Source organism: Acanthochromis polyacanthus, chromosome 19 (assembly GCF_021347895.1).
Source record: "Acanthochromis polyacanthus isolate Apoly-LR-REF ecotype Palm Island chromosome 19, KAUST_Apoly_ChrSc, whole genome shotgun sequence".
Taxonomy (NCBI): domain Eukaryota; kingdom Metazoa; phylum Chordata; class Actinopteri; family Pomacentridae; genus Acanthochromis; species Acanthochromis polyacanthus.
The window spans coordinates 8,803,368-8,829,588 of NC_067131.1; the positions used below are offsets into that span (position 1 = coordinate 8,803,368).

General features: G+C 42.3%; 1 protein-coding gene across 5 annotated transcripts in view; it reads left to right on the top strand.

The window, feature by feature from the left end:
* Positions 1–26,221, top strand: part of LOC110958244 (zinc finger MIZ domain-containing protein 1-like) — a 122,134-nt gene that overhangs the window by 81,613 nt on the left and 14,300 nt on the right. For 2 of the 5 annotated variants that reach the window (XM_051939349.1, XM_051939348.1), the window contains exons 4-6: positions 1,705–1,818; positions 7,259–7,364; positions 17,570–17,605. In XM_051939349.1, coding sequence (XP_051795309.1) covers positions 1,705–1,818; positions 7,259–7,364; positions 17,570–17,605 — 256 coding nt within the window. Of the gene's footprint in view, positions 1–1,704; positions 1,819–7,258; positions 7,365–13,228; positions 13,523–17,569; positions 17,606–26,221 lie in introns of those variants that run through there. The other 3 variants (XM_051939350.1, XM_051939352.1, XM_051939351.1) reach the window with 3 other exon arrangements.

The following is a 26,221-nucleotide window of genomic DNA, read 5'->3' on the forward strand; positions in this document are numbered from 1 at the left end:
CTCCGTGTGACAGCCACACTGGTGGGACCAATTGTTCTGAGTGCAAAGAACAGTAATCACTTCAAGCCCAAGTGGTGGTGGTGGGGTGTGTTTTCTCCCCCTTCACTTATACATATTTTACCTCCCTACTCCCCCCGCCTTTTCCCTCCTCCTTGCCGTCCTCGGTGCACTGATTGCGTGTGTTGTCTAGCTTCCAGACTCATCTAAATTTAGCATCTGTGGATGTGTGTGTGTGTGTTTTCTCCAGGAGACTTTATTTACCGGTAGAATTTACATGCACAACATGCAGCCCCACAGTCTTCCTCGCCGTCAAAGACACATCGGAACAGTCTCGGACAGAGTGTAAAATAAACAAGGCCGGTTTCATCCCCCTTTGCTTGTCAAACGCCAGCTTTGTAAATGGATATGAAAGCAGCCTTATCAAAACCTGACCTCTGCTGCCCCCTAAAGAGCAAGCGAGAAAAAAGCAGTGCGAGGCGGCTGGTGACTGTACCGCTGTCACTTCCTCTCCTTCCTCCCGCTCTGACAGTGAAATCAAAGCGCGCAGACGTATTAAGAAGGCAGCCATTCACTTTAAGCTGACAAACCACTCTATTTACCTTTGATGCCATGGAGTGGGAGTCCATTTGTTCCTGTTTTGTACAAGTGCACTACAAAGGCTTGTGTGCATAATCTCTCCAAAGGCAACAGATTACTGCAGAGTGGAGGTGGTGTGTCTGCTCTTCTATGTATAAAGTGATTTGTATTGAGGTTTGAAGGCTTTTAGAGCAGAGATGACCAACAGTGAGTCGGATGCAGAGACCAGGAGAGGTCTATTTTTCGAGTTTTCCTTTGCCGCTCTACAGCAACACAAACAACAGGGTTAGTGAGTGGGCTGCTGGCTCCAGTAGGGGAATGAATGCCATAAAGGGGTTCCTGTAGGTCAAGGAGCTTGTTGTCAGATAAAGTCACAGCACAGCCCAGGGCCGGCTGGTGAAATAAAGGCTTCCTCGTCTATTCATGCAGCCATACGGGGAGATTTATTGCACTCAGCGGCAAGAAAGGTGCTACGGAAAACCTGGGGGAGAAAGCATGAGTGTAAGTGGGACACACCTCTCCAGCCCAGAGCGTTAACACTTGAAACCCGATAACATAATTAATCCAAAGTGTGATGAGCAGCATTTTTAGGTAATTTGGTGCTATAAATTCAGCTTTCTTTCAAGCCACTCTGTAATTAAAAGTTGGTTAGAGTTTTTCAAAGCAGGTGCAAAAGCTGTTAATTAAAGGCAATTAGGAGATTAGAAATGAGCAAATGTATTAAATTAATTATGGGAAAATATTTATATTCTGTTTTAATGCCATAATGACTAAACCAACATGTCATTACAGCGGTTTGTAGGCCAGTTATGTTTATGTTTTTTATCCTCACTTTTATGCAGAGCATCTTTGTTTTCATATTTAATTAATGATGTTTTTTCTATATTACTTATTAATTCTATTTGTATATTTTTAATTATTTTGTGCACAAACAGTATGCATGCATTTTGCATCTACAAGGAGTTGTTTTGGATCCACAAAACCAATCACGTCTTTTAACATTGGTCCATTTTTCACAAATACATAAATGAATGGGTAACTGAATGCAGATTAATTCTTGTTTGTGGTCTCGCAATGTTTCTTGACTCAACATATTTCCATTTTTTTTTCTCCCTTTTTCTCGTCCAGCACTTACAAAATCCAGCAAATTTTCAAACAGCAGCGACCGAGCTGCTGGACTGGTGCGGCGACCCCCGAGCCTTCCAGCGCCCCTTCGAGCAAAGCCTGATGGGATGCCTAACGGTAAGTCACCAGTCGCACTCCGCAGTGTCGCGCTCAAAAGGTTCAAGGACGAGGAAAGAGCCGCTAAAAACAACTGCTGCGTCGGCTCTTTCCGCAACCCCCTCAGGGACGCAACAGAACTAATGGTTAGCTGCCTGCTCTTCACTGAGGTCACTGAAAAATGAAAAGCGTTTCACTCGGTAGAATCTCTTTGGATTTAGATCTAGTCACCTCTCAGTGACTTCGGTTACAGCTTGTGCCGTGGCTCATGAAATCAGCACGTTGGAGAAAAACACGAAAAGGACGAGTGCAATAACATCCGCAAAACACAAAGCAATCAGCGCTAAGGAGCAAGCATGCTTTCAAAGCCTTTAATTCCCACAGCTAAATGCCTGGGGGCTTGTGATTGATTGAATAATTAGTATCCCATGACATCTGTAAAAGAAAAGCAAAGACTGTTGCAGCACGTGCGCTGTAAACAAAGGAAAGATGTTGACCAAATTTCATTGTAGCCTGCATATAGGTTTTTAGATTTTGATTGAATTAAACACAGAGGGCAGAGTTGATTGTTTCCAATGTTGCGCCTAGCTGGATATACTATAAACTTTAATGTACATTTCATGCCTTTACACACTCTAAAAGTTAGTAATTATCTGCTTTGGAGAGGACAACAAGAGGAGCCGTCTGTTTGAATTTCAGTCCCCTAAAAACCGAGAAGTTTCTTGGTGTTTTTTTTCTGTGGTCGCGTTTTTACTCACTGTAGGTTCGTTTTTCACTGCAATACAAAGTCCTGCAATGCTATGGAAACAGCAAAGCCACGACTAGAAGTAGAAAGAGTGTAAAAATGTCTTCTGTGTAATATATTACAGTTATAACGTCGAAAATCAAGCATGAAGATAAAAGAAAAGTTTGATTTGATTGAATGTTTATTTTACAAAACCTGAAAAAAAAAAATTGATTCAAAATGTGAAAGTACAACATTTTTGCAAATACCGACAAGCGTTAGCAATACTGGGATGAAATAGTGGCTGTTCTTACTATAGACATTTTACTAAATATAGTTTGTGCAAACACTGCCTGCAGTTCAGCCGAGTTCAGCTCAAAATTTGTTGGTCACAGCTTTTGTTTTTGCACAGCCCGGATGGTGTACGTGATTTCTTTCTGGTAAAGGTTTTGTAATGAAACGTCAGATTTGGTTCTCTAGCAGAAGACCAAATGTCACATGAAAGACAGATGGAAAGTTGTAAATCAGACTTTTCTTCCTTGTTTGTTCTTTTGTTTTCATTTTTGTTAGTTTTTTACAGTTTGCCGCTTAGATAATTTGTGTAATTTGACTTTTTTTTCAAAAGACAGCATCCCCTTTAAACCCACTATTGTCTTTTTTGGGTTCAAAAGGTTACAAAGCATCGAAATATTCACACCAACTACTCAATTCATTCTTAATTCCATTCCTCTGTCCACATTACTCCCAGGTGCCTTAGATACTCTTTTTTTTTTTAACCAAGAAAAAGAACACCCAGTTAAAAGAACAATGGATGGACTGTGGATGTGTCACTCACCTGTCTCCTTGGGCCATACTGTGCTTGAACATACTGCCTCCAGCATTAGATAAGAGACACGTATAGCTCCTGTTAGGTGCAATTTGTATCCCCGTCAAGAGAGCGGGGCTGCGGCAGGTGAAGAAACCCGAGAGATTTGTGCCTCGTGTGCCACAGTGAAACTGCTGTGACACATCCCTCCATTCAAGTGATTGTTTGTGTTACCGCTTTAATGTGCAACAGCAGGTGCTTTTTCCTCCATTTCGCCAATTCAATTTGTTTCCCGCCGTGAAAATCTCAAGGCTTTTCCTTTTTAGTTTATGGCTTGTATAGACCTTAGTGTGAACCACACTGGGAGGGAGCACAGACAATCTGATGTGATTGTGAAATTACCCGGGCTCGCGCTGTAATGGTAAAAGCTTCACCCTGCATGTTTTGTACCTCGAAGTTGGCATTTGGGGATGTGAAACAAGTGGAAAAAGCTTGTATTAACAGCAACATCTCAGGAAAAGTTTAAAATCTGACTTTAGAAGCAGCAACAAAGACCTGATAAAGCAATGAAGCGTTAAAAATAAGAAACGGGTGCTTAAAACTCCAGTACTTATCTTTTAACCTCAATGGAGGATTTAATAAGACTTTTTCTGTTTCATTATGCCTGGAGTTCCAACGGGAGACTGAATTACAATTTTTTGAGGAATTTAGCATGTTAAAAAAGGTCAAATCAATTAAATTATATTTTGTAATGAATTATTTTTCCATGATTTCAAGATAATTAATATTCAAACAGCGTGTTGCACTACATTGTTAAACTTGTTTTAAGGTCACTGATCTTCATTTTTTTTAAATAAGATGTTCAAGCTTTTTTCGGCAGAGACGATAAAAACGAGTCTGATTGAGGCTGACTGCACACAAAAGAATATTTGGGTACTTCAGATTTCAGCTCAAATGTTCAATTAGTCAAGAAAAATCGTGCGCGAACGTCTTTGTGTTTCGCGACCTCCAGGAGAATCCGACATCACCTGTGTGAAGAAGAAGAATTCTCCTCTTAAGTTATGTTGCTAAATTAATTTTCTGTCACTAAATTAGTCTTAATTAAAAACTGGTAACACGACAATAGGCTTGTTATTAGTTTTAAGGTCAGACGGTGTTTTATAATGGTCTGATTTTTATGCTTGTCAAGTTGAGAGGTTGTTTTTTTTTATATGCTAGCAAAGTAAATTTAGCGTGAAGCTACACAAAAAAATGTGCAGTTGAGGTAACGGTTTACTCCTGAGCTCTAAAGCTTTGCACACGTTCAGATGTTGGATTGGTCTAATATATAAGATGGCACACATATGTTTGCCTTATGGTAGCCGATCCATCGCAACTGTACAATTAAAGTCCTGAAATTAGAAAGACTTTTTGTAACTTCTTCCACTAAAATTACCATTTAGCAAAATGCCCCTCGAGTTTAGATTCTAATTAGGCAGCCTACGCTCATATTTCTTCTCCTTCTTAATGGGGGATTCCTATATATATAAAGGCTAGATGTACGTGCTCTGTTTTGGTGTCACGTCGAGACTATACTTACTGGAGATAATGATATGGTGCTGGCAGCAGTGTTTAGCCGTACTACCTCGGGGCTTGTCTTGAAGTTTGAAGTGTGACAGCAGGATCGCGGCTATGGAAAGCCAGGCAGGGAGGAGGATCTAGCGGGGCCTGATGGTCCGAGCAGGCCTCGGTATGTCCTTAAGGTCTAAATGAGTCGAGCGGTTCTCTTTGAGCTGATTATGGCGACGCTAAATCAAAGCAATGTGCAGGACATGAGGGTGATTTACGTCGCCTCCTGTGGCATGTTGATGTTTCTCTTAATGTTTCCTCTCAGTGGGCATCGCTGCACTGGAGGCCACATTTTCTCCTCGTCTTGCTGTCCACCGACTCATCTGGAACTGATAAATTTGTAGTGAGTTTTATCCTTTAAGTTGAACTGGATCTTTGATGCTGCCAGCACTCGCTCTTGTGTAACAGTCAAAATCTGGGAAAAGGTTGAAACAAAACAAGAAGTCCCTCTTTTGAGTTTGACTCCATGAACCCCAAAAACTAGCTTGCGGGTTTAATAAAAGTCATGTTATGTTTTGAAAATCATCAAAATTACTCTGTTAGAGCCAGAAACTATAAAAATAAAAAAAAGAGGTGGATTTTCAACTTTTTGACTGTCCTTGAACTAAATATGTGTGAGGTGTAGTTCTGTTGGGGAAATTAGCCAAATATAAGCCTAAAATTATGATACTCCATCAGAATCACTTTTTCCATATGTCTCCTGATAAAATATATGAGAATAAACAGTTTTTACTAACCAAATTCTGCAGAACATGGAAAAAAATTGTGCTTCTTGATGTAACCATAAACTATTAAAAATTCCAGGACTTTTCTCCTGAACTAGGCTGAACTGCAGGCAGTGTTGACACAGAATAAATAGGAGGGAAGCAAATTTAAAATGTACAGAACTAGTGAAATACATACAATATGAACCCCCCCGCCCAATTGGTACCACCTGTGGGTACTTGGAAAAGTGTCATACATGTTGATTAAAGTTGTTTTTTTTTTGAATATCTGTAAAATAGCAATCTATTCAACTTTTATTTTTCTGTTTTTGTAATTTGTGGCAGCTTAGCATTGATATACTGCACAGAAAACATTTTTGAGTTCTCTCTACTTCCAGCCATGGTTGTGCTCTTTCCATAGAGGTGCAATACTTTAGCCTAGCGCTAGACAACCCACGGCAACGAATTTAATTCTCTGCCAGGGTGGGTCTAGTTACCCTCCATAAGGCTCGAGGCTGGATTCTCCTAAAACTGGCCGGACGAATCGCCATGAAGTGTAGAGTCAGAAGGCGGGCGTAACTAAGTGACGACAGAGGCGCGACGATTCTGACAGAAACAACCGGAAACAACTAGCCGAGCCGTGCTAGACAACCCACGGCAACAAATTTAATTCTCTGCCAGGGTCGACAACAAAAACGACAACAATCGTTGAGGTCCATTAGCACCGACTCTGAATAATCTTTCTGTTAACATGTCTGTAATATGCTTGAGCTTCAGCCATTGACTGTATAAATAAGGCTTCACCGAACTACCGTATCCTCTGATTTCCGGCGCTCTAGGAGCCTATTCGTTGCGCTGATTGGTTGTATACCTACCCAACTGCTGCAGAGTGATTTGATACACAACCTTTTAGCCCGCCTCCCTCCCTGTCGAGCGTGCCTAGACCCTTGTACTTTCAGAACATGGGTCTAGCAGGGCTAGGCTAGCAATACTTTATAATGCAGAGAAAAATGAGCCTAATGTGAGTAAAAATGTGACAGAAGCAAAGAAATACAAAAAACAACCAGAAACTGTTGGGTTTCTAAGTGTTCTCTACCAGCTGTATTCAATAATTTTGTGAATTAATGTTTTAATAAGTGTTAATTAGCAACTAGTTTACCATTTTTCTATCTTCTACTGCATTTGAGTGAATAAACAGAAGAGGCATGTGCTATCCATGATGGTCTGTCACTGTGTGTATGTCAAAGCAAATGGTGGTGCAGATGGTAAATTAACAGCATTTTCTATTTGGATAATAAACACACTTAAATGACTTCATGCACATTTTGTAGCTCTTGCCACCATTTCTGTTAAGCTGATAATGGATTCGGCATTTGTGTGGCTTCCTTCCTACTAGGAGAGAATAATCTAAGAGAATAAACTCTTGACTTAGTGCAAACTTCCAAATATCTTGCCAGTTTGAGACATGATAAAGCGCCACTTTCTGCAGAAATATTCAGCAATGCACAAACTGACCTTTCCTCTCCATAAGCTCTAAGGGCGAAATGAGCTCCAGACCAGAACATAATAGCGGATCTGACATTGTCCTGACTCGGTGCTGCATGCTTTCATTGTGTTCAGGTGGTCAGCCGCGTAGCAGCGCAGCAGGGCTTCGACTTGGACCTGGGCTACCGGCTCCTGGCCGTGTGCGCTGCCAACAGGGACAAGTTCACTCCAAAATCAGCAGGTAAGACCAGAGTTTTCTCAACCGCCGTCTCAGGCCATCTGGCCATGCTGGCCTTTTCGGGCTCAAAGTTTATATCTGCTTTCTTGGCAGCCTTTCCCGATACCCACCCATTGCTACCAGACTGAAGAAAAACTGTGTTTGAGAGAATTTCAGTGTCTGACATTAGTAACTTGAGTATTTGTTTTTTGCTCTTTTCAAAGATTGAACTGCAGTGTAGCCAGTAGTAGAACAAACTACCTTTACTGTTTTCACTCCATATCCAGTTGAACATATCATATCTTCTCTCTTTTCTTCATGTCACATCTCACTAGCAAACTTGTTCACAGCACTGAGAACTGCAGCTCGATTTGTTTTCTTCTCCTGGGTTTTAGATAAAGTGCGTATAGCAGAATATTCCATTTGTCACGCGGGACAAAAACTACAGTATCAGTGACGATGAGTTCCCGTTTTCACACAGCTCCATCATCTGGGTGCAGTGATGGATTATTGGTACAGATGCAGGCTGCTAAATGTTGTTATTAAGCTGGTGAAAAAGCGTGCCGGAGCACGATGAGAATGAAGATGTATCGGCTGTCAGCGGCTCGGAAGATAACAGAAATATTTAGCTCTCTTTTGCACTTTGTGATTTGTGGTTTCCGCCTGTCTTGGGTTATGAGCAAAGCGGAGGGTTGTGCAATTGCTTGAGCCTCTTTAAGTCGACCAGGATGTGAAGTCAGTGCCACATATTGTTTTAATTTTCACTCATGTTTGGCTTCTTTTTTCTTTTTTTTTGTTATGAATTATGACGCTCGTGGTTTTATACGTGGTTATACGAGGCTTCAAATCATGCATTGTCACCGTTATGTCAGCCATGGGTGGGGGAATCATACTCTGTCTGCAATTAACTTACACCGCCAAATGTTCTAATTCTACTTAATGCTAAATCAAATCTCAGGGCCTACTTTATGGGCTTACATAAGATTGCCAATTGATTCTCTGTCTGAATAATTTCCTGCAACAGTAGTCATTTGGAAAGCGGTTTGAGTTCTCGAGTCTAGGCAGCATCCCAAAGTACATTTCATGGACAATTATGTACCTGTAAATGCATGAATATTTTGAGAGGAGAGAGAGAGAGTCAATGGAAGGCACCGCAGAGGCATTTTCTCCTGCAAAGCTCCCACAAGCTTTAGAGTGGAGGCCCCAGTCGAGGAGGTTGTTAAAGTGGAGAGAAAAGCCCTCGCTGGCAGCCGGGGGAGATGGCTCTTAAAGAACACTCCCACGGGGGCCCCAGGGGCAGGACCAGCTCGTCGGCATCCAGCGGGGGCCGTTGCTGAGCGACGGAGGAAAGGGAGGGAGTCGCATGGTGGGGCCGGGATGGCGGCAGCAGGTCAGCCATCCAACACCGAAGACGGACGAGTCAGTGTTTGGTGAGGGGAGTTTTGGGGAACAAATCGGAAAAGATTGTATCTGTGTTGGGAGGACATGGGAAGAGGGTGACTCTGTGTTGTTTTAGCAAAGATTATTTCTACATATGCAACAGCTGATGTTATGACGAAGTTTTCTATAAAGAGGTTTGTGTATGTCAGAGACTTTTTAAAGCAAAAAAACTACCCAGGAAACATTCCAGGCCAACTGCCACCCCGCTCAGTTTCATCATGCATTTCGTAATCTGCTCTGTAAAATCTTATGCTACCAAAAAAAGCAACATATTTAATGATTCTGAGCTGGGCCGTCTGCCTCAGAAGACATCAGGTCAGTGGATGAGCGCTAATAAGTAAATCAGATTTGGCATCCCATTTTAACCGGGCCTTAACTGGTCCTGGCTCCGGCGCAAAGTGTGGTCGCAGCTATTGCATTTCTGTTATGTCATCTAAATTCCTCTCCCGAACATGGTAGAAAATTGAGCCGAGGGGGAGGGCCGAGCTGATTTCAGCAAGTAGGAAATCAATGTTCACAGTGGGCTTACAGTTGAAATAGGTTGTAGCTTTGACAAATTGATTAATCATGAAATGCCTCCAACAATTTAAGGCATTAGTTTGTAGGAAAATAGCTCAGAAGGGCAAACACTGAAAAGAAATAGATCTTAAAGACACCAGGAAGATGAAAAATGGGAGTTGGTATCGCAAAGTGAACAGCTAAGCAGAGTGGAAATGAAAAACTCAGTGTGATTTGGTGAATTGTGCCACTGATCTCTGTAATAGATGTACTCAGAGGGGTCAGCCGGTTTGTAGTCCTTTTTGCCTTTTTTTTTTTTTTGTGAGTGGCCCACAATGCCGGAGCAGCGCTGGGGGAGGGTCGTCTGTCTGTTAGTAGTGACCCCTTTGTGAATGGGATTAGCCTGTTCTATTAATCTGTGATTACTCGGACTGTCTTACCGCGGGGCAAAGCGATGCACGTGGAGCCGTGGCCACTTCAAAAGCAGAGAGATCACTCGCTCAGTGTGGATAAACTCATCAGGGCCTCCCATCACAGAGTACATTACCAGCCCTGTTAGGCCCGTTTCATCACCCATCCTGCACGACCGCGGTGGTTCACTCTGCAAAACGCTTAATCACGATTTTTCTTTTCCTTTTTTCATGCAAGAGGGTCAGAGTGGCGCATTCCCAATCGTGTGCGCTTCAGCAGGCTCTTGGAATTCCTTCGGCTCCAAAGAGTGAAAGGAGGCACCAACTTTTTAAGAGGAGAAGTTTTTCGGCTCCTCGAGTCGTTCCTTTCAGCCGTGTAACAAACGCCTGGTAAACCAGCTATTCAGCAGATAATTAGTTGGGCTTTCGCTTCTTGTCAGGGCCCGGTTGTCGCTACACTCGTTTTACACATGCAGGCCTGTTTTCAAGTGTGGTCTGTGGACACTGTGGGCTGGAGATAACAGTGTCAGCGTGATAAAAATATCCAAGCAAATGGGTTTTTGTTGTTTTCTTGCGTCGAGTTTAGTTGGTTCGGCTGTGGGCGTCTTTTTTTTTTTTTAAGGTGGGACATCAAAAGGTGGCTTCTCGGTTTTCAAGCATGATGAAGCAGCCGCCAGCGTGGGAGGGGGCGTAGGGTTTGTTTGCTGTTGGACATAAAGACTGTGCAGTGGGGCCACCTGCTTAATACCGCAGAAATCTAGAAATCTATCCAGAGTATCCATCAGCAGTTATCTAAGTCAAGTCAGCTGTATTTTAAAAGCCTAAAATTGCAAGTTTGTCTCAAGAGGGATTTAGGAAAACTGGTTCTCACTTCCATCGCGGACACACATGCCACAGCTGTGTGCTTTAAGTAGACAGATATAGCAGGGGGTGACAGAATGAAGTAAGGTTGTTAAACCCTCTGAATCCCCAAACTCAGAGGTGGGTTTGAAAGAAATGCTTAAATCTTAAAAAATCTCACTATTTATCAAAATCAGAATGCTTCCTCAGATTTGCAACTTTTGCAACAGTGCTTGTCCTGCTCGCCTGTGAAATGATCCACATGTAAGCTTACATTTGTTTGTTCTAAAATTTGCCCAAAATAAACCAACAAGAATCTGTAAAATAAAAAAAATTCTGTGCTCTTGTGCGGAACTTAGAAGCCATTTGTTACTTATCTGTGACCGAGAGTCATGTCACAAAAATTCAGGGACTTTTCATCTGGACTCGGTTGAACTGCTGGCTGTGTTTACGGTGAATGGAAAGGAGACAAGTGTGGAAACAAATGAAAAATGTCAGCAGTAAAATATCTGTACTACATAGAGTATTGATAGCACCTGTGGCAAGCGATTCAATCTTTATTTTTTTATTTATTGTGATTTATGCCTTTACAACTGTGCCAGACTGCACAGAAGGAATTTTGGAGCTTCTAGTCATGGCTGTGCAGCTTCCATAGAGGTGTGATCCTTTGTAGTACAGAGAAATATGAGACCCACGGTGAGTGAAAATGTGACAGGAGCAAAAAAAACACCCAGAAAAGTACAAAATAAAGTCAACATTTCGTGTAATAAGTTCAAGGGGTTTTGAACAAACTATCAGAATGGCTGCTTGTATCAAGTGAAATTGAATAATTGACTTAATTTCTTCGATGAATGGAAAGAGAATTATTATCTCATTGCTAGAAAGAATGTTCATTTCTTCTGTGGAACTTCTTTCGGCAGGAAAATTGCAGAAATTATTTTCAAAGAAAAAAAAAGACAGTTAAGGTTAAGATGAGCATACTTGAGTGTGCGGCATAACTTTTTCTTTTTTTTTTAACCTCGCACTGAAGTGGTTGAATTCTTTTGTACGCTAGAGTGCAAATATAATGTAAATTTCCTCTAAACTGTAGTTTCAAGTGCTGATCATACAGCAGCTTTCACCATGCCTCACGGTGAAGTGGTGCTTAAGACGTGGAGGTCAGATACGCTGTCAGCGAACTGCAAGGTCTCTGCTTCCACACACACTCAGACCTACAGGGCTGTAATTTCTCCTCCCAGAGCTTTCCACACCAAAATGTTCAGATTTTTTTTTCCTCTTCTGTCTGTCTCTTCACTTCAACATATAGTTTAGCTGTGGTTTTTCCTAAATAGAGAATAGCACAGGAGGCTAAAAACATTGTCGGTGACCTTGTTTGACTTTGAACAACAGTTGGATTAACTTGAAGACTGTGTTTGAGAAATGAACAAGCGGCGGTTAATCAAATTTACATGTAGATTTAAGACAGAATTAGAAGCTTTAGTTGAGAGAATGATGATGCCATTATTATAGTCCAGCAGAATGGAAATGAAACTCATCTAAACTCTGATGGAGATCAGTGCATATCTCATTTTTAATAAAATCTCTGGAGGTCTGTGCTTGATTTTTTTTTTTCTGAAATCTCTCGAACCTTTCCCCTTAAATTTCACTTAGTTACATTTATCACACATACAGTGTATTTTGCACATTTTATCTTCTTTTTTTCCAACATTATATTAAAGCCACACATTGCTTCACTCAAACTCAACAGGTCATTTATGGCTGCACCATTGCATTCAGTTGTGTTCATTTTATGCACATTTCTCGAATTGCTTTGGAAACTTTTTAGTTTCTGATGGAATTTAGAGAGGTAAAGGCTTTATATGCGCGTTTAATCCTCAAAAATAGTGCCACAGGAACTGTAAATCCCAGCACTTTGGACAATCTGTGTGTCTTTTTTTGTTTTTTTTGTGCTTTATGATCAGTGTGTGTGACGCCTTCCGGCCGACCATGATGGATGTGTTAACTTGCAGTCGGGTTGCGGGGCCGTAAGTCACCCGCCGTGCACTTAGCTGATAGTAAATACCAGGAGAGCAAATACAGACAGGAGAGACCAGAGATAAGAGCTGTCTGTCCTTCCTCCCTTGTAGCTGCTGCAGTTATTATGTCTGTGGCAGCAGGAGGTGATTGGTCGCATCTTAAGCTACTCCATATGGCTCCGTAATTTACTGTGCAGCGAAAACGGGCCGTTTGGAAATTGATTCACATCGTACCTCACGTCGCTAATTAAACGCCTCTTCATTGTGTTTTAGCCACAGATCAGTCGTACTAATTTGACACCTGAATTGACTCGGCGAGCGCAGGTACTTTTTATTTGACAACAGGAGCTCCGGGCCGCCTCAGGTGGCTCGTCGACCCACAGTTTACACGTTTTTGTAGGTGTGTAATTATTTATCCAAAAGCTTACTCGGGGATCATGTGTGCTGAAAGGCAAATGTGGTCTAATTTGCCCCTCCCTCGCTGATACCAACAACACCCAGCCTCCTCCTCCATGAACCCCTTAATTGCAATGACTGCTTTGATGGATTAAGCATGCAAAGGCAAAAGGGTTGCATTGAGGAGGGTTGAAATCTGCGCTTCACCTGGATCCCCTTTTCCGCCGCATCTCCCCTCTCTTGCTTTAGATGAATTGATTGAGGCTTCTTCTTCTCTCTCTCTTTTTTTTTTTTACTCGTTGCTCTGGACCAAGGCCAGGATACAGGCTGTCTAGCACATTAGGCACCACCCCCCTTTTTGCAAGTTTGAAATGTGAGCTGCCTAGCATTTTTTTTTCCCTCTCCCTTCTCCTCCTCTCCTCTTCTCCTCCCCTCCTCCCCTCCCCTCCTCCCCTCCCCTCTCTCTCTCCCTTCTGGCGAAGTGGCTGTGGCTGCTTCTGTGTGATGTGTGTATTGGGAGAGCAAGCAATGGATCACTAGACAGAAAAAGAAGATACATCAATAACAGCTGCATACATCCGAGGTGAGGAGATAAGCATTCGGTTCTCTCTCTCTCTTCTCTCCCTGTCTGCCTGTCCTCTCCCCCCCCCCCTCTCTGTCTGTCTCCCCCTCTCTCCCTCTTTTTAACCCTTCTCGTGCTGCAGAAAGCCAGCTCTTAATTTTTTTTTTTTTTGGGGGGGGGGGGGGGTTAAATTATTCGTGGCGTACCTGCTCGGTGTGTTTTCTCTTCCTCTCCTCGTTGCTGCTGCTGCTGCATGGAGTTTCCTTCCTCTCTCTCTCTCTCTCTCTCCCTCTCTCTCTCTCTCTCTATATTTTTTAACAGCTTATCCCTGTTTTTCCTCTCATTGTCTCTGGGGTATTTGTTGCTTGAGTGCAAAGAAGCCGGTGGCAAGTACAGCAGGAGCCCATTAGCAATGACTCCATCTGTGATTGGTTTTGCCTGCGAAACGGAGAGAGCAGCCATGAATAATTGATGTGTATTGTGCAGTCAGCCACTGGACACGCAGGGAGAGAGGAAAACAGAGAGGAGCTGCTGCCCTGAGACACCGAGAGGGAAACGAAGGGGAAGAGAGAGAGAGGGAGAGAGGGAGGGAGGGGGAGGAAGAATGTTATAGAGAGGAGAGAAAGGTGGGAGGGATGGAGAGACATGCAGAGAAAGAGCTTTAAAATAGCTGCTGGCTTCAGTAGTGCAGAGATTAAGGCTGCCCTGTGTCGCCTTTGTTCTGCTGTTGCAGATTCGTGCTCAGAAGTGTTTCTAGACACATGGGTTCCCCTTTTCCCCCTCCTGTTTAGTGAAGAGTGAGAACTAAGCGGGGACATTGCCGGAGTTAGTCTGGTTGAAATGTGGGTGGCATTTTAGACACGAAGGGTTGGAGGAGAGCGAGGAGGAGTCTTTGTGAATAGGACAGAGCTGCAAAGCTGTGAGCTGTCAAAAGGAGGAGACAACAGATAAAGAGGGTTGTGTTTGCAGGGGGTGTATTCAGTGACAAGAGGGAAGGTGGATCTGCTGCTACTGCTGCTGCTGCTGCTGCTGCTGCTGAGAGGAACTTCACATTATTTCACCCCTCAGGGGGCAGATGGAGGATTGATTCCTGCATTGGTGGGTGCAGGCGGGCGCCCTGCCATGTCTTAAACTAACGGAATGGGGTTTGACTGTATGACGAGTGCCTCGCAGCGCCCCGCGTGATAGAGTTGCAACAGCTGACTGCTGCATTTGACCCACTTACGGCTCACACAGAAGGGGTCAAAATGGCCTTGATTATCTCTCTGAGTTGCTCTGACCTACTTGAGGCGGCGTTTTCCACGAGACTCTTGGCAGTTTATCACACCCACTCTCTCTCTCTCTTCCCCCCTCCGGTGCCACACAGCGCAGTACCAGCCGGTGCAGAGACACATTCACAGATTTACACTGCTATAAAGGAATCCGCTGGTTTCAGATCAGACCACAAGAAACTTCATTTGAGTCGTCTTAAAGAGGAGCAAATTTCCATAAAAACTTCTCAAAATCCTCTTGATCCACATCTTCAAACTATCAAAGTTCCTTCTCTTCATGGCCTCGTATTTTGTTGCTTATTACTTAAGTTATACCCAACATATAGATCACAAAACTGCATTATTTTTCAGCTGTGATTGCATGTCATCAGTTGAATCCAAGCTTTACTAAGTGGAGCTAACTGAAAACTCAAGTTTCTGTTAAGTGACAAATCCAGCTGGTGTAATGACTTCTCCTCCTGACCCCACTAGAACATTATATTCTGGGATGTTGGGTTGTTTATTGTTCACTTTGCTTCCTCTCCAAGGAGGGTTTTGTTCAGCTGTACAGTAAAGTCCCGGTTTAGGCAATTATTCAAATAGTTTTTTTTTCTAAAAATGTGTCTGTGGGACAGTTCCCAACATGCTAAGACAAAAGAGGTTTTGCAACAGGCGGCGTTGGTAAAGATTTGTCTGGCTAGCTGTGCAGCTCACTGCAGTTCCAACTATTCATTACTGTTGTTTTGTCAGCTTCAATGAATCTCTTGTTCTCTGTATTGGATTTGGTTTTTTTCCTCCCACCAAGTTGTGAAATTGCACTGACCTTTTTCTTTGAAGTCCCTCAGTAGTCAAAATAACAGCATGCAGCAGCACGCCGACAGCTGACGGCATTTGTGTACTCGCAGAACATGCAGGCACTTTTCGCATTACTTTAATGAAAGAACGTCAACTGTAAGTAATTACAGGGCGCAGCTTGTTTACAGCTCGTGTTGAATTGTGATCATCGAATCAGACTTAAAGAGGGACGTTGATCACAATGAGGAAAGGAAAAAGATGATGTGAAATGCAATTAAAACTGTAGGGCTCGCGGTGTCTGTTATATTTAGTGATGTACAGTATAAGTGCTGGTGAAAGGTAAAGTTTGGACTTTTTTATTACGTTTTTGACATGACGAAGTTGCACTATGTAAGCAAATTTCATCTTCTGAGTGTGACAAGTGGAAAAATAGGAAGACTTTTTTAACTAAGTGCATCAATTTGACATGAAATCTGCTAAATTGGCCTTATAATTAGTCCTAAATATGATATTAAATGAAGGAAATAAGTTCTACAAGCCAGTCAGTTACATTTTTAGGTTAACCTCAAGCAGTTTCTGTGCATTTTTGCTCATTGCAGGCAAATTTTTCTCTGCTATATAAAGTTTGGCACTATCGTAACAGCACAACCATGTCTAGAAGGAGGATAAGACAGTTATGATGTGATGAATCATAAAAAAGAAAGTTGAATTGTGTTTTTTTTTTTTACAAGAAAAGGAGACATACTTTGAATCAAAATGTACAGCATTTTTCTAAGTGCCCACAGGTGTTACCACTACTGGTGACTCTACATATTATATGTATATATATATATATATATATATATATATTTACTACTTAAAGTGCAAATTCATTTTCATACACAGCCTGTAGTTCAGCCGAGAAGGTCCTGAATTTTTTATATGCATGTAGAAAGGTAGAATAAAATGATTTGGATGAAATATTAATATTTTAAGCTTAGATTTGGTTTTCCAAATGATGTGTAGTCAAAGAACAGTCAGAAAGTTAGAAAATGCCATGGTTCTTTGTGTTTTTACAGTCTCTGGCTCTGATAAATGGTGTAGTTTTGGCAATTTTTTTTGAAAAAGACAACATGCCTTTCAAACCAGCTGGTAGATTTGAAAGGGTTTAAAGATTGTAAAATGTCATAGCAGATGTTGTAGTCAATGATGTTATGCAATGGAAGTGCTGTTGAAAGTTAAAACTTGGACTTTCATAATAAAATTGCTAAATGATAGATTATGATAATATGATCTTTAAGAAGATGGCAGGGACATTCGTACTACCAGCCAAACAGCGTAGTTCATCTTTAATAATAACATTTTTAGCTCTATGAACTCCAGATAGACTGTTTCGGCTGAGTTGAACATGAATTTAGTGCTTCAAAGACGTGAAATAATTGACTTTAAAATAAAACAAGAGCCTATTTTCTTTGGAATATGATCAGAAGTTTCGATTATCAGACTTTTAAATTTGTATTAAGATGCCAGGTGCACCTGTAGGTGGATTTCCTTCCTCACGTCAAAGCGGGGCACACAGTCCTCTGCCTGCTTGTTATTCTTTATCCAAGAGAACAAACAGGAGTGTGCTATTTGATCTTAATTTGTGATCAGTCCCATTGAGGAAAAGTAATTGTGCATGTGTTTTTTTGTCAGCTGTGGATTAGGTGTCGGAGTGTGGAGCTGTGGAAAGAGCGTCACTTGATCTGCACCTGCAGCAGGAGGAGTTTCCTCCTGAAAGAATGCCCTTTCTTTTAAATGTCTTCTTCTGACAGTCATGCAGGAATGACATGATGTGACAGCCACAAACAGTTTTTGCTTAATTCAAATACAGTCTGTTTAGTCATTGTCTTATCTTCTTGGTAGGTTTCTCTGTGAATTACAACTTAAAATATTCATTCACGTCATAGGTTTGAAAAAGTGGGATAATCAAGTGTCTGTCATTTACTGAATATCTTAGCAATGTTTGTAAAGTCCAGTAAAATGTAAAATTTGAACCCTACAGAAACCAACTGCTGCAGGAGGTGTCAGTCTGACTCAGGTACTTGCTGTTTGTCGAAGTACTGCACAGGAAACTCATAACACATTGGCTGAATCCAAGCAACCACCCATCGTCATCCAAGTCCTCACATTACGCATCGGACTGTGCCGACATGCTGTAACGTGGACTGATCTGCTTTTTTGTTTTCGATTGGTCATATAGAAAAACCTACATGGCTGCTGTTGTGTTGTCTGTCAGAGTTTTTACCGTACAAAGCATGTCGCACATGTTGTTCCACCGTCTCTGCTTGCATCATGGTTCAAAACTCATGTTCTTGGCTGTTCATTCAACCCATCATGAATTTATCTCTTGTCCCTCTTGACTCGGTTGTTAATTATACACCAGAGGAAGAGCCGTGAACGGAGCTTACATCAGGCTGCTGTGATGAAACTTTAATGACTGCTGTGAGGAAACAAATATACATGAGAATCCAGTAAACTGAATGCAGTAAACATGCAACAGAGTTCTCAGTGCTGGGCCACTAATAGAAATATGTGATGTTAAATGATATTATTAGTATATGATATAGATTGTATCATTAGTATATGGAGAAAATTTCAGTAACTTAACCTCATGCACCCATGAGGACATGTTTGAGTGTAACTTTAAAAAAATGTAACACTATACAGTGCAGTTGTTAATCACTGGCACGTCCTAGACAGTGATTATCAATTTTGTTTTTTTAGAAAATTTTCCAATTCGCACTTACTATTTGAACATTAAATAATTTTCTTTTTTTCTATTAAAAAATGACTCTGGCATCATGTAAAGAAACAGACATTTAAGTGGTTAAAATCTTGAAAATAAGTGAATATTTTGTAATTATGGTCCAGACTGATGTAAATTTAAATAGATAAGTCATTGAAAGTGAAATGGTTGCATAGTGGAAAACTGGCATTTAAAGGGGAACTTCGTTTTTTTTCAACCTGGGGTCTGTTTCCATATGTAATTTCATACATGTGAGTGATGGAGAAATGAATTTTCGACATAGCTCCAGTATTTAGCCAGGCAGGCAGCTTAGCAGCTCAGCTAGCAGCTCGGCTAGCAAAAAGTATGGGGCACCTGGCCCCTCCGCGTCAAAGTCCGCCCTAACGTGCTTTTTGCCCCACACTGACCGGCTCATATAGACTCAATGAGTGTCCCACAACATAGTAGAGATGAGAAGTGAACGAAAACCTCCACAGTACCTGGCGATCACTCGTTAGCTAAAGCACATTAGGGTGGACTTTGGCGGGGGGGGGGGCCAGCTGCCCCATACTTTTCACTAGTCGAGCTGCTAGCTGAGCTGCTAAACTGCCTGCCTGGCTAAATACTGGAGCTATGTCGAAAATTAATTTCTCCATCACTCACATGTATGAAATGACATGTGAAAACAGACCCCAGGTTGAAATAAAACGAAGTTCCCCTTTAAAAGGTTAAAATTCTGAAAATGAATGAATATTTGATCATCATGATCAGGACTAATGTAGATTAAAAGAGATAAGTCATTGAAAGTGAAAAATAATATTAATATATTATGTTTTTCAGCATTGTTTTTGACTTTTTTGTCCTTAAGGATCTCAGTAACTTTTTTCAGTTGACATCGAGGACTTAACCAAGATCTATAAAGCAAAACAAGAATAAGAATACATTACATGAAAAATAAAATGAATTAAAATGTAATAAAATTGCTGTAGGATCCAATTTGAAGCAATGAGATGAAAAAAATTGCTCATAATCTGCAAAATGATTATTTAATGAAGTCCACCTAAGGCTAAAACACTCAGAATGAGAATAATCTCTACTTGGATCCGGTTCGAGTTTCATTGTTTCCATTTGGCCTGAGTGTTTATCATGAGGGAGCTTTTTTTTATTCAAATCCTGAGCTGTTGCACATATGGATGTCTCTAATGAGCCTAGAGGGGTGCCAGGACCAGACCCAGGTTCATCCAGTGTCTGTTTCTACTGTATTTCTAAAGAGGCTTTGACCCCAGGCCCACTGTGAAAAGGTCACAGGTGAATCAGCCACCAGCGTATGCAGCCGTGACACTACCGGCCCTACCCAGCACCCCGAGGTGGGCACTACTCCGGGCACATCTGCTCCATGCCTAATTAGTATCATTGTAGACAAGGGCTTAAGGCTGGGCCTTCGTTAATAGCAGCCTATTGCTCGAGGAAACAGTCTGGCTCCTGTAAGCTGCTTCTTTGCAGGTCTGCTCATCTGATAATCTGGTTGGAGAGGTGTGTGGTTAAAAACACACCGGGGTGGTGCAGTTTGCAGCTTGGGCACAGCAAAGGTCACAAGTCTGACAGTCTGGGTTTAGAATTTTTTTGTCTCGTCTAAGGTAAAGGCAGTTTTTAAATGAATGAAGACAGTTCGTTCTCTTTATCCTGTGTCTTTCAGGTTTTAACTCCTTATACAAATTATGTATAAGTTGTTGCTGAGAGTTTTGTAATGCACACTAAACAATTTTTGTGAAGCATGATAATCAGTTAGCATAATGTCGAAACTTCACACTCAAATTAGCCATGCAAAGTATATTTATATAGCATTGTAAAAACTAGAAAAGCTGCAGAAATGATTGAACTGTAGTCAAAATAATGTAGAAGGCACGTTGAAGAGAAAAGTATTATAATTTTTTTATGAGCAACAAGTCTATGTTAGGTTTAGCTATAGTTGTGTTATTGCTGTATGGTACTGCAGTCCAAGTAAAGCTGCACTTAAACTGCATCTCCGAGCAATGATAACGTGACTTTGACAAATTATTCTGCACATTTGTAAAAGTTTTTCCATTACAAAGTTAATGGAAATGGGGGGAAAAAAAGCAACTAAAACACAATGTGGTCATGTTTTAAATGGTTAGCTGTGACATAAAGTTTATAAAATTTCCAGTAAATGCAGAAGAACACAGCAAACCGCTGGTGTATAGTCCTTTGAAACTTAACCTCAGATTCTTTGAGTCACTGTTAACAGATTTGCGCTCCTGAATTAAGACAGAAAGATGTAGGTTTGGAAGGAGTTTTGCTCCCAATCAGCTTAATGTAGCAGGAACCGACATACAGTAACAGACTGAAGATTGAATGCTGGTCTGGGGAGCTGTTTGCCTTTAATGCACAAGGAATTAATTCTCAGTAGGGGGCGAGATGCTATAGAGTTCCACCTTCGTGCCTTACAGAGACACTGAATGGCATGCCCTGTTTTTAATGAAGAGATTTGTTGCATGTGCCAAGAGAGATTATCTTTTAAAACACTGGCCTGCTTAGCACGAAGGCTAGTTTCTGTGTAACCACGACCAAGAAACGACAGTCACAGCGATGAGATCTGCATGAATCATCTGGAGATTGACACATTTATTGTATCTTGTTCCAGTTGGCATTCAGTTAGTCCTAAGTGGATTTCTTTAAAGAAATACAATATAATCCTTATCTGAGATCTTGGGAGCATAGATTTTATTTGAAGATAAACGTCTTATCTTCGACACTGTTGACTTTCATTCAGGATTTTGTATTTATATAGATGTACATTTACATCTCAAAGTGGTTAGCTGGATATTTTCATTGTGATGTTTGAATAAGTCGTTACAGCAGCATGGGTGGGAAGCTAAAGAACGCAGGATGTCAAAACAGCAACCCAGAAACATCAAATCTGTGGTATTTTCTTTTTCTCCTTGTGCTGCCTCCCTCCACATGGCCACATATGCTTGTGGCCTCAGTAAAACCTTTCTGGCACGAATCCAGCCGTGTCCCCCCCCCCTCTCTTCGCCGGATGGACATGGCACGACATTGTGGCCATGTGGCCAGCAGGAGGCTGTATTTAAGCCGGGGCAGCTCTGAAATGGGCCATAAAACCTAGCCAGCAAGTCTGGCTCCCCGTGAGGCAATGGGCCTAAGTACTCATTGACAAGACTCCAATATCACTGACTTCCCAGAGAGAGAACGGCAGAGGAAATAATGTAAGAAAAAAAAAAGACAGCAGACAAAGATGAGGTGCAGACAGGAGGCAGTGGTCTGGCCTAGATAGACAGGCTGTTTTATAGATGTTAGCGCTAATACTTTGAATCCACAAATACAGCTGCTGTTGCACTGCGAAACTTTCATTGCTAAAGATGCATTTCACTCAGTAAAATAGCTGCCATGACATTCACATGTTCCCGCTTCACACATCCTTCCATTTCATCAGCTTAACTCAAAAAATGAGTCACCTGACTTCAAAATCTTAGTAAGAGCTAATGAAATCAGTTTACAGACTTGGTTTACAACACCTACTTTGAATTTCCATGTCAGGAGTTGAGAAGGTGAACTGTGTAGCGTCGTTTTAAGGCGGTACACCTGTGGGCTTCTACCTAATTATCCTGACATGGATGAAAAAGTAACACGATTCTGGCCTGTCATGTGGTGACGGGACCGTAACCTGTTATACCTTCTCCTTGCTGGTGGAAAAAAAAAGTCCTGATGGACGTGTCGCTTCCATTTCATCATCAAATTGGCATCGATGAATAATTCGTGGCATCTGTGTGAAGACAAAGAGGTTTGAAGGCTGCCAGGCGGGCATCCATGGCTGTGTGGCGACCGTGTCCGTGTCAGGCAAGAGCGGGAGATGATTTACGATCCAGCCAGTAGTTTACACTGGATAACTTGGCATGGACTGGGCCTCCATCCGCAGCAACTACTTATGTGTGTAGTTTTCCATATATTATGAGGGAAATCCCAGAATTTTACAGTTCTGGGAAACCTACATAAGTGAGGAATTCTTTGGCTAAAACTGAACGTGTCTGTTTTGCATGGCCTCTTAGGTGCTTTTTGTAACCAGGGATACTGGGGCTCCCTAGACTCTCTCTTATTTTAATTGACTTTGGCCTGCAGGAGGCTTGTGTCCATTCAGACCTTTCTGGGCAGAGACAGAGAGGAGGGAGGGCTGGAGGACCAGAATGTGAATAGAGCTCCCTCAGAAACTAAAGAGTGCAGCCCACTAGAGCTGTTCTTGTTAGTTTGCTCATGGTCTTTGTTCTCCTTTCAGCCCTTCTGGCTAAATGTCTTCAAACAAGCCGTTTGGGGGTCATGATTCTTTACGACGGCAGAAATTGGACTTCATCGCTACAGTTAGTGTGGGAATAAATGAGGAGGCTCTGCTGATGATGGGATGACAGGGTGTGTATTGTATGTTTGCGCGGACGTTAGTGACCAAGCCATGTGGGACGATGCCAGGTGGGAGTTCAGGGTTGACAAGGGAGCAGGTGTCTATTAGATACAGAGCAGAACGAAGGGGAGGAAAGGGGGAGAGAGGGGAGAGAGGGAGGGGGACGGACAAGAATCATAAGAGCTCTTGGCATCTGCCTTACCTGCTGCCTCCCCTGCAGTGTCCTGCCAGGAAACGAAGGGAAAAGGGGAAGATACAAAAGCAAAAAGACAAAGAAGTGAGGAAAATGTTCTTAAGGAGGCAACAAGGATGGGGGTGACCTTTTTACTGGTCATGCTTTTAGTTTTAAAATTTAACAAGTTGTTCCTGCAGCACCTCAGTACTATTTATTGTGGCACTTAAAGTTCAAAAGAATAATCTTGAACACTGTCCTCCTTATCATGGATAATTTACTGAGACTATTCCTATGGGAAGTTGTATTTATAGATGATGCAATAGACTCAACAGAGTCTCAGGTGTTGATGCCTACAGTGCAGATTTTGACTTGTGAAACAGTAAACAAATGTATTGTTATTGGCCTGTATTCATCACAGTTAGTGTGGTCGCATTGTTGGCAACTTCCTTGTGAGTTTGTGATAGAAGTTTTTAAAGAGATCACAAGTCTTGAATGTAAGTGGAAGCCATGAGTTAAGATCAGTGTCATTTGAGACCTTGTTATAAGACCTTTGCAGAAGCATTATGGACCACTTGCTAAATATACCACACTTTTACAAGCACAGGTGAAGTCACAGTTAGTCTCGAACATAGAATGTTTATTAAAAATGGGCGTAGCACACACAGACATCACCCATTAGCCTGAAGTTCGGCATTTGGCCTTTATGATCTTGTTTTTTGAGGGGTTGATCTGACTGAGAACCCTTTGATGCATGTTTGCTCAGCAATATGGCAGCGACTTGTCAATTACAGGGGAACCGTGGCCTAAAACATACCCGCTTTATCATCGATTTTAAATGGTCTGTATTTATATAGCGCTTTACTCTACCTGCAAGGTACCCAAAGCGCTTTACATGATACATCACATTCACCCATTCACACACACATTCACACACTGATGGCAGAAGCTGCCATGCAAGGCGCTAACCACGACCCCATCCGGAGCAATTCGGGGTTAGGTGTCTTGCTCAGAGACACCTCTAGCACGACGGGGCGAGGATCGAACCGGCAACCCTTCGGTTGCAAGACGGCCACTCTACCCACTGAGCCCTTGATTTTACTCTGAAAAGAACCAGATTTTCCAAAGTGACCATTATGCTGTATTGAAGATGACATGGACCTACCAGCTGAGACCATAAACTCATTAGGAAAATGGTTACTGAGGAAACAAATCGAATCAGAATTAGGGTAATTTTCTCTTCCACACTTATATACAATCAGGCGTCTTTTTGCAACCAGCCATGTTGCTCCCTGGTGGACGTTTAGAAGAATGCAACTTTAAGGCACTACTGCATTGGCTTCACTTTTAAGACCCAGAGGCTAAAACCATTTTTTATGAATAATCTTATAAATAATAGTCACATCCAGGCTAGCCTCAGTAGTTCAATTCAGTCCCTTATTTTTGTTCATCTTGTCTTCACTAAACTTTAAAATGTAATTCTTTGTGAGCACAGAAGAACACTTAGAGCTCCGACATATAAAACAGGCCAAATGGCAAACTGTTACAGAGGGAAGTTGAATGAGGTTTTCTTCGAAGCAGCATTTTCATTTTGGCTCTCTATATAACTTGTAGATATATTTTTGAGGAGGCGTACGTAAGCTACAGCACAGTTGCTTGGCCTAAATATGTAGCACCGAACAGCCAATGCTCTTAGTCTCAACACACCTCCTTGATGGCAGTAACTGCACTGCAAACTTGTGGACTAAGCAAAATTAAGTAAAAGTTCTCTCTTTTTAAATTTAGATGTGCTATATAAAGCACCACACATACAATTGCATGTACTTCCAAACAGATATGTCAAAACATGACAAACCAAATGGCAGGTAAGTGAAAATACACATTTTTTTGTAATTTGAGTGAACTGACCCTAAACCTAAAGGGCCTCTTCTAGCGGGAGAGCAAAACGGAGCCGGACTCAAAGCATTGAATCAGCACAGTTTATCTGTCTGCCTCCTGTCTGTATGTGCGGTGAAAGGTGGGGTGGGGGAGCATTATCATTGGAAAGAACATTGAACAACTGTCAAGGATGCCGTCCATGTCATTTGTCATATCTCCCCGGGGCTTTATGACAGCGAGTGGAGCTGGAAGCTGCGGGCCCCAGTCACTGAGCCACCCATCTAGTCCCAGCAGATGCGTTCACCGCCCTTCACCATGGTTGACCATCAGGCCGGGCAGCTGAGCACCAGAATATCAATACGGCTCAGCCTCTGCCAGGGCCCCCATGGGACTATCTACAAGGCAAACAGGATAGCCTCCTCTCCTTATGGAAGAGAGAGACTCATCGCCGCCAGGGAGACCAATGTAAACACGGCAGAAAGATGCTCTGTAGCACGAAAACGGCAGTTTGATTCACTCCAGAGTGAGATTTTTTGGAAGTGCTACACCTGAGACGATTATCTCCAGTTTTGGCTCTTCTCAGGGAGGGAAACAGATGAGTCTATTGAAGGGCCGTCTGTGGGAGGAGAGGAGGAGAGAAACAGTAATCCCATTGTGTTCATCTTCTGCACTGTCCTGAGATGTTTGGGTGGAGGAGGGAGAGACTGCGAGGAGGTTGACTGTTCCTCCTCCTGTCATATGAAACCTGAAGTTTATCCTCTGAGTCAATGACAGTGCCTCTCCGTTAAACAGGTTGGCGCTCGGCGGAGGTGGTAATTTTGTGTGGCGATAAGCCCTTCATCTAATGGTGGGGTAGAATAATTCGTCTTTAAGTGGTGGCACTGTTGCCTCCTCCTCCTCCTCCTCCTTTTTTTCTCTCAGACAGCCTATATATTGTCATATCTCCGCTCGGCTCAAACGCTGGTGTTGTTTTTGTCCTGCGGCTGTTGATGTCAGCCTCGGTGTGAAACCAGGATACCGTCCACTTTAGCCAGACAGCCTCACGGTGGCACAGCGAGGGGATAAATTGTGGAGACATGTTTATCAACATAGAAGAAGTGCAAGTTACCCCTTGTTGGAGGAGAATAATGGGACCTAATTGAGCTGTAACATGCTGGCTGGTCGCCAGGCCCTTGAATTGAAAACTCTCTCCATCAGAAGGGAGTCTGAGGGGCGAGGGAGGGTGCTGCTAAAAAACACTGCAGGACATTCGAACATGGAACTTGTAAACCCATTAGCCATGCTCAGATGCGGTTGCGCTTAATTAAAGGTAACTTAGGAATCTGTGTGTTTTTACCTGACGTTTCTAAGTGCACCTGAGCGGCCCTTTTCTTTCCCCGTCAGCCGGAGCACGGCCGCGGTGAAGTCGGATCAATTCTCCGGAGGAACAGCACAGCCTGTCTCCTGGCAC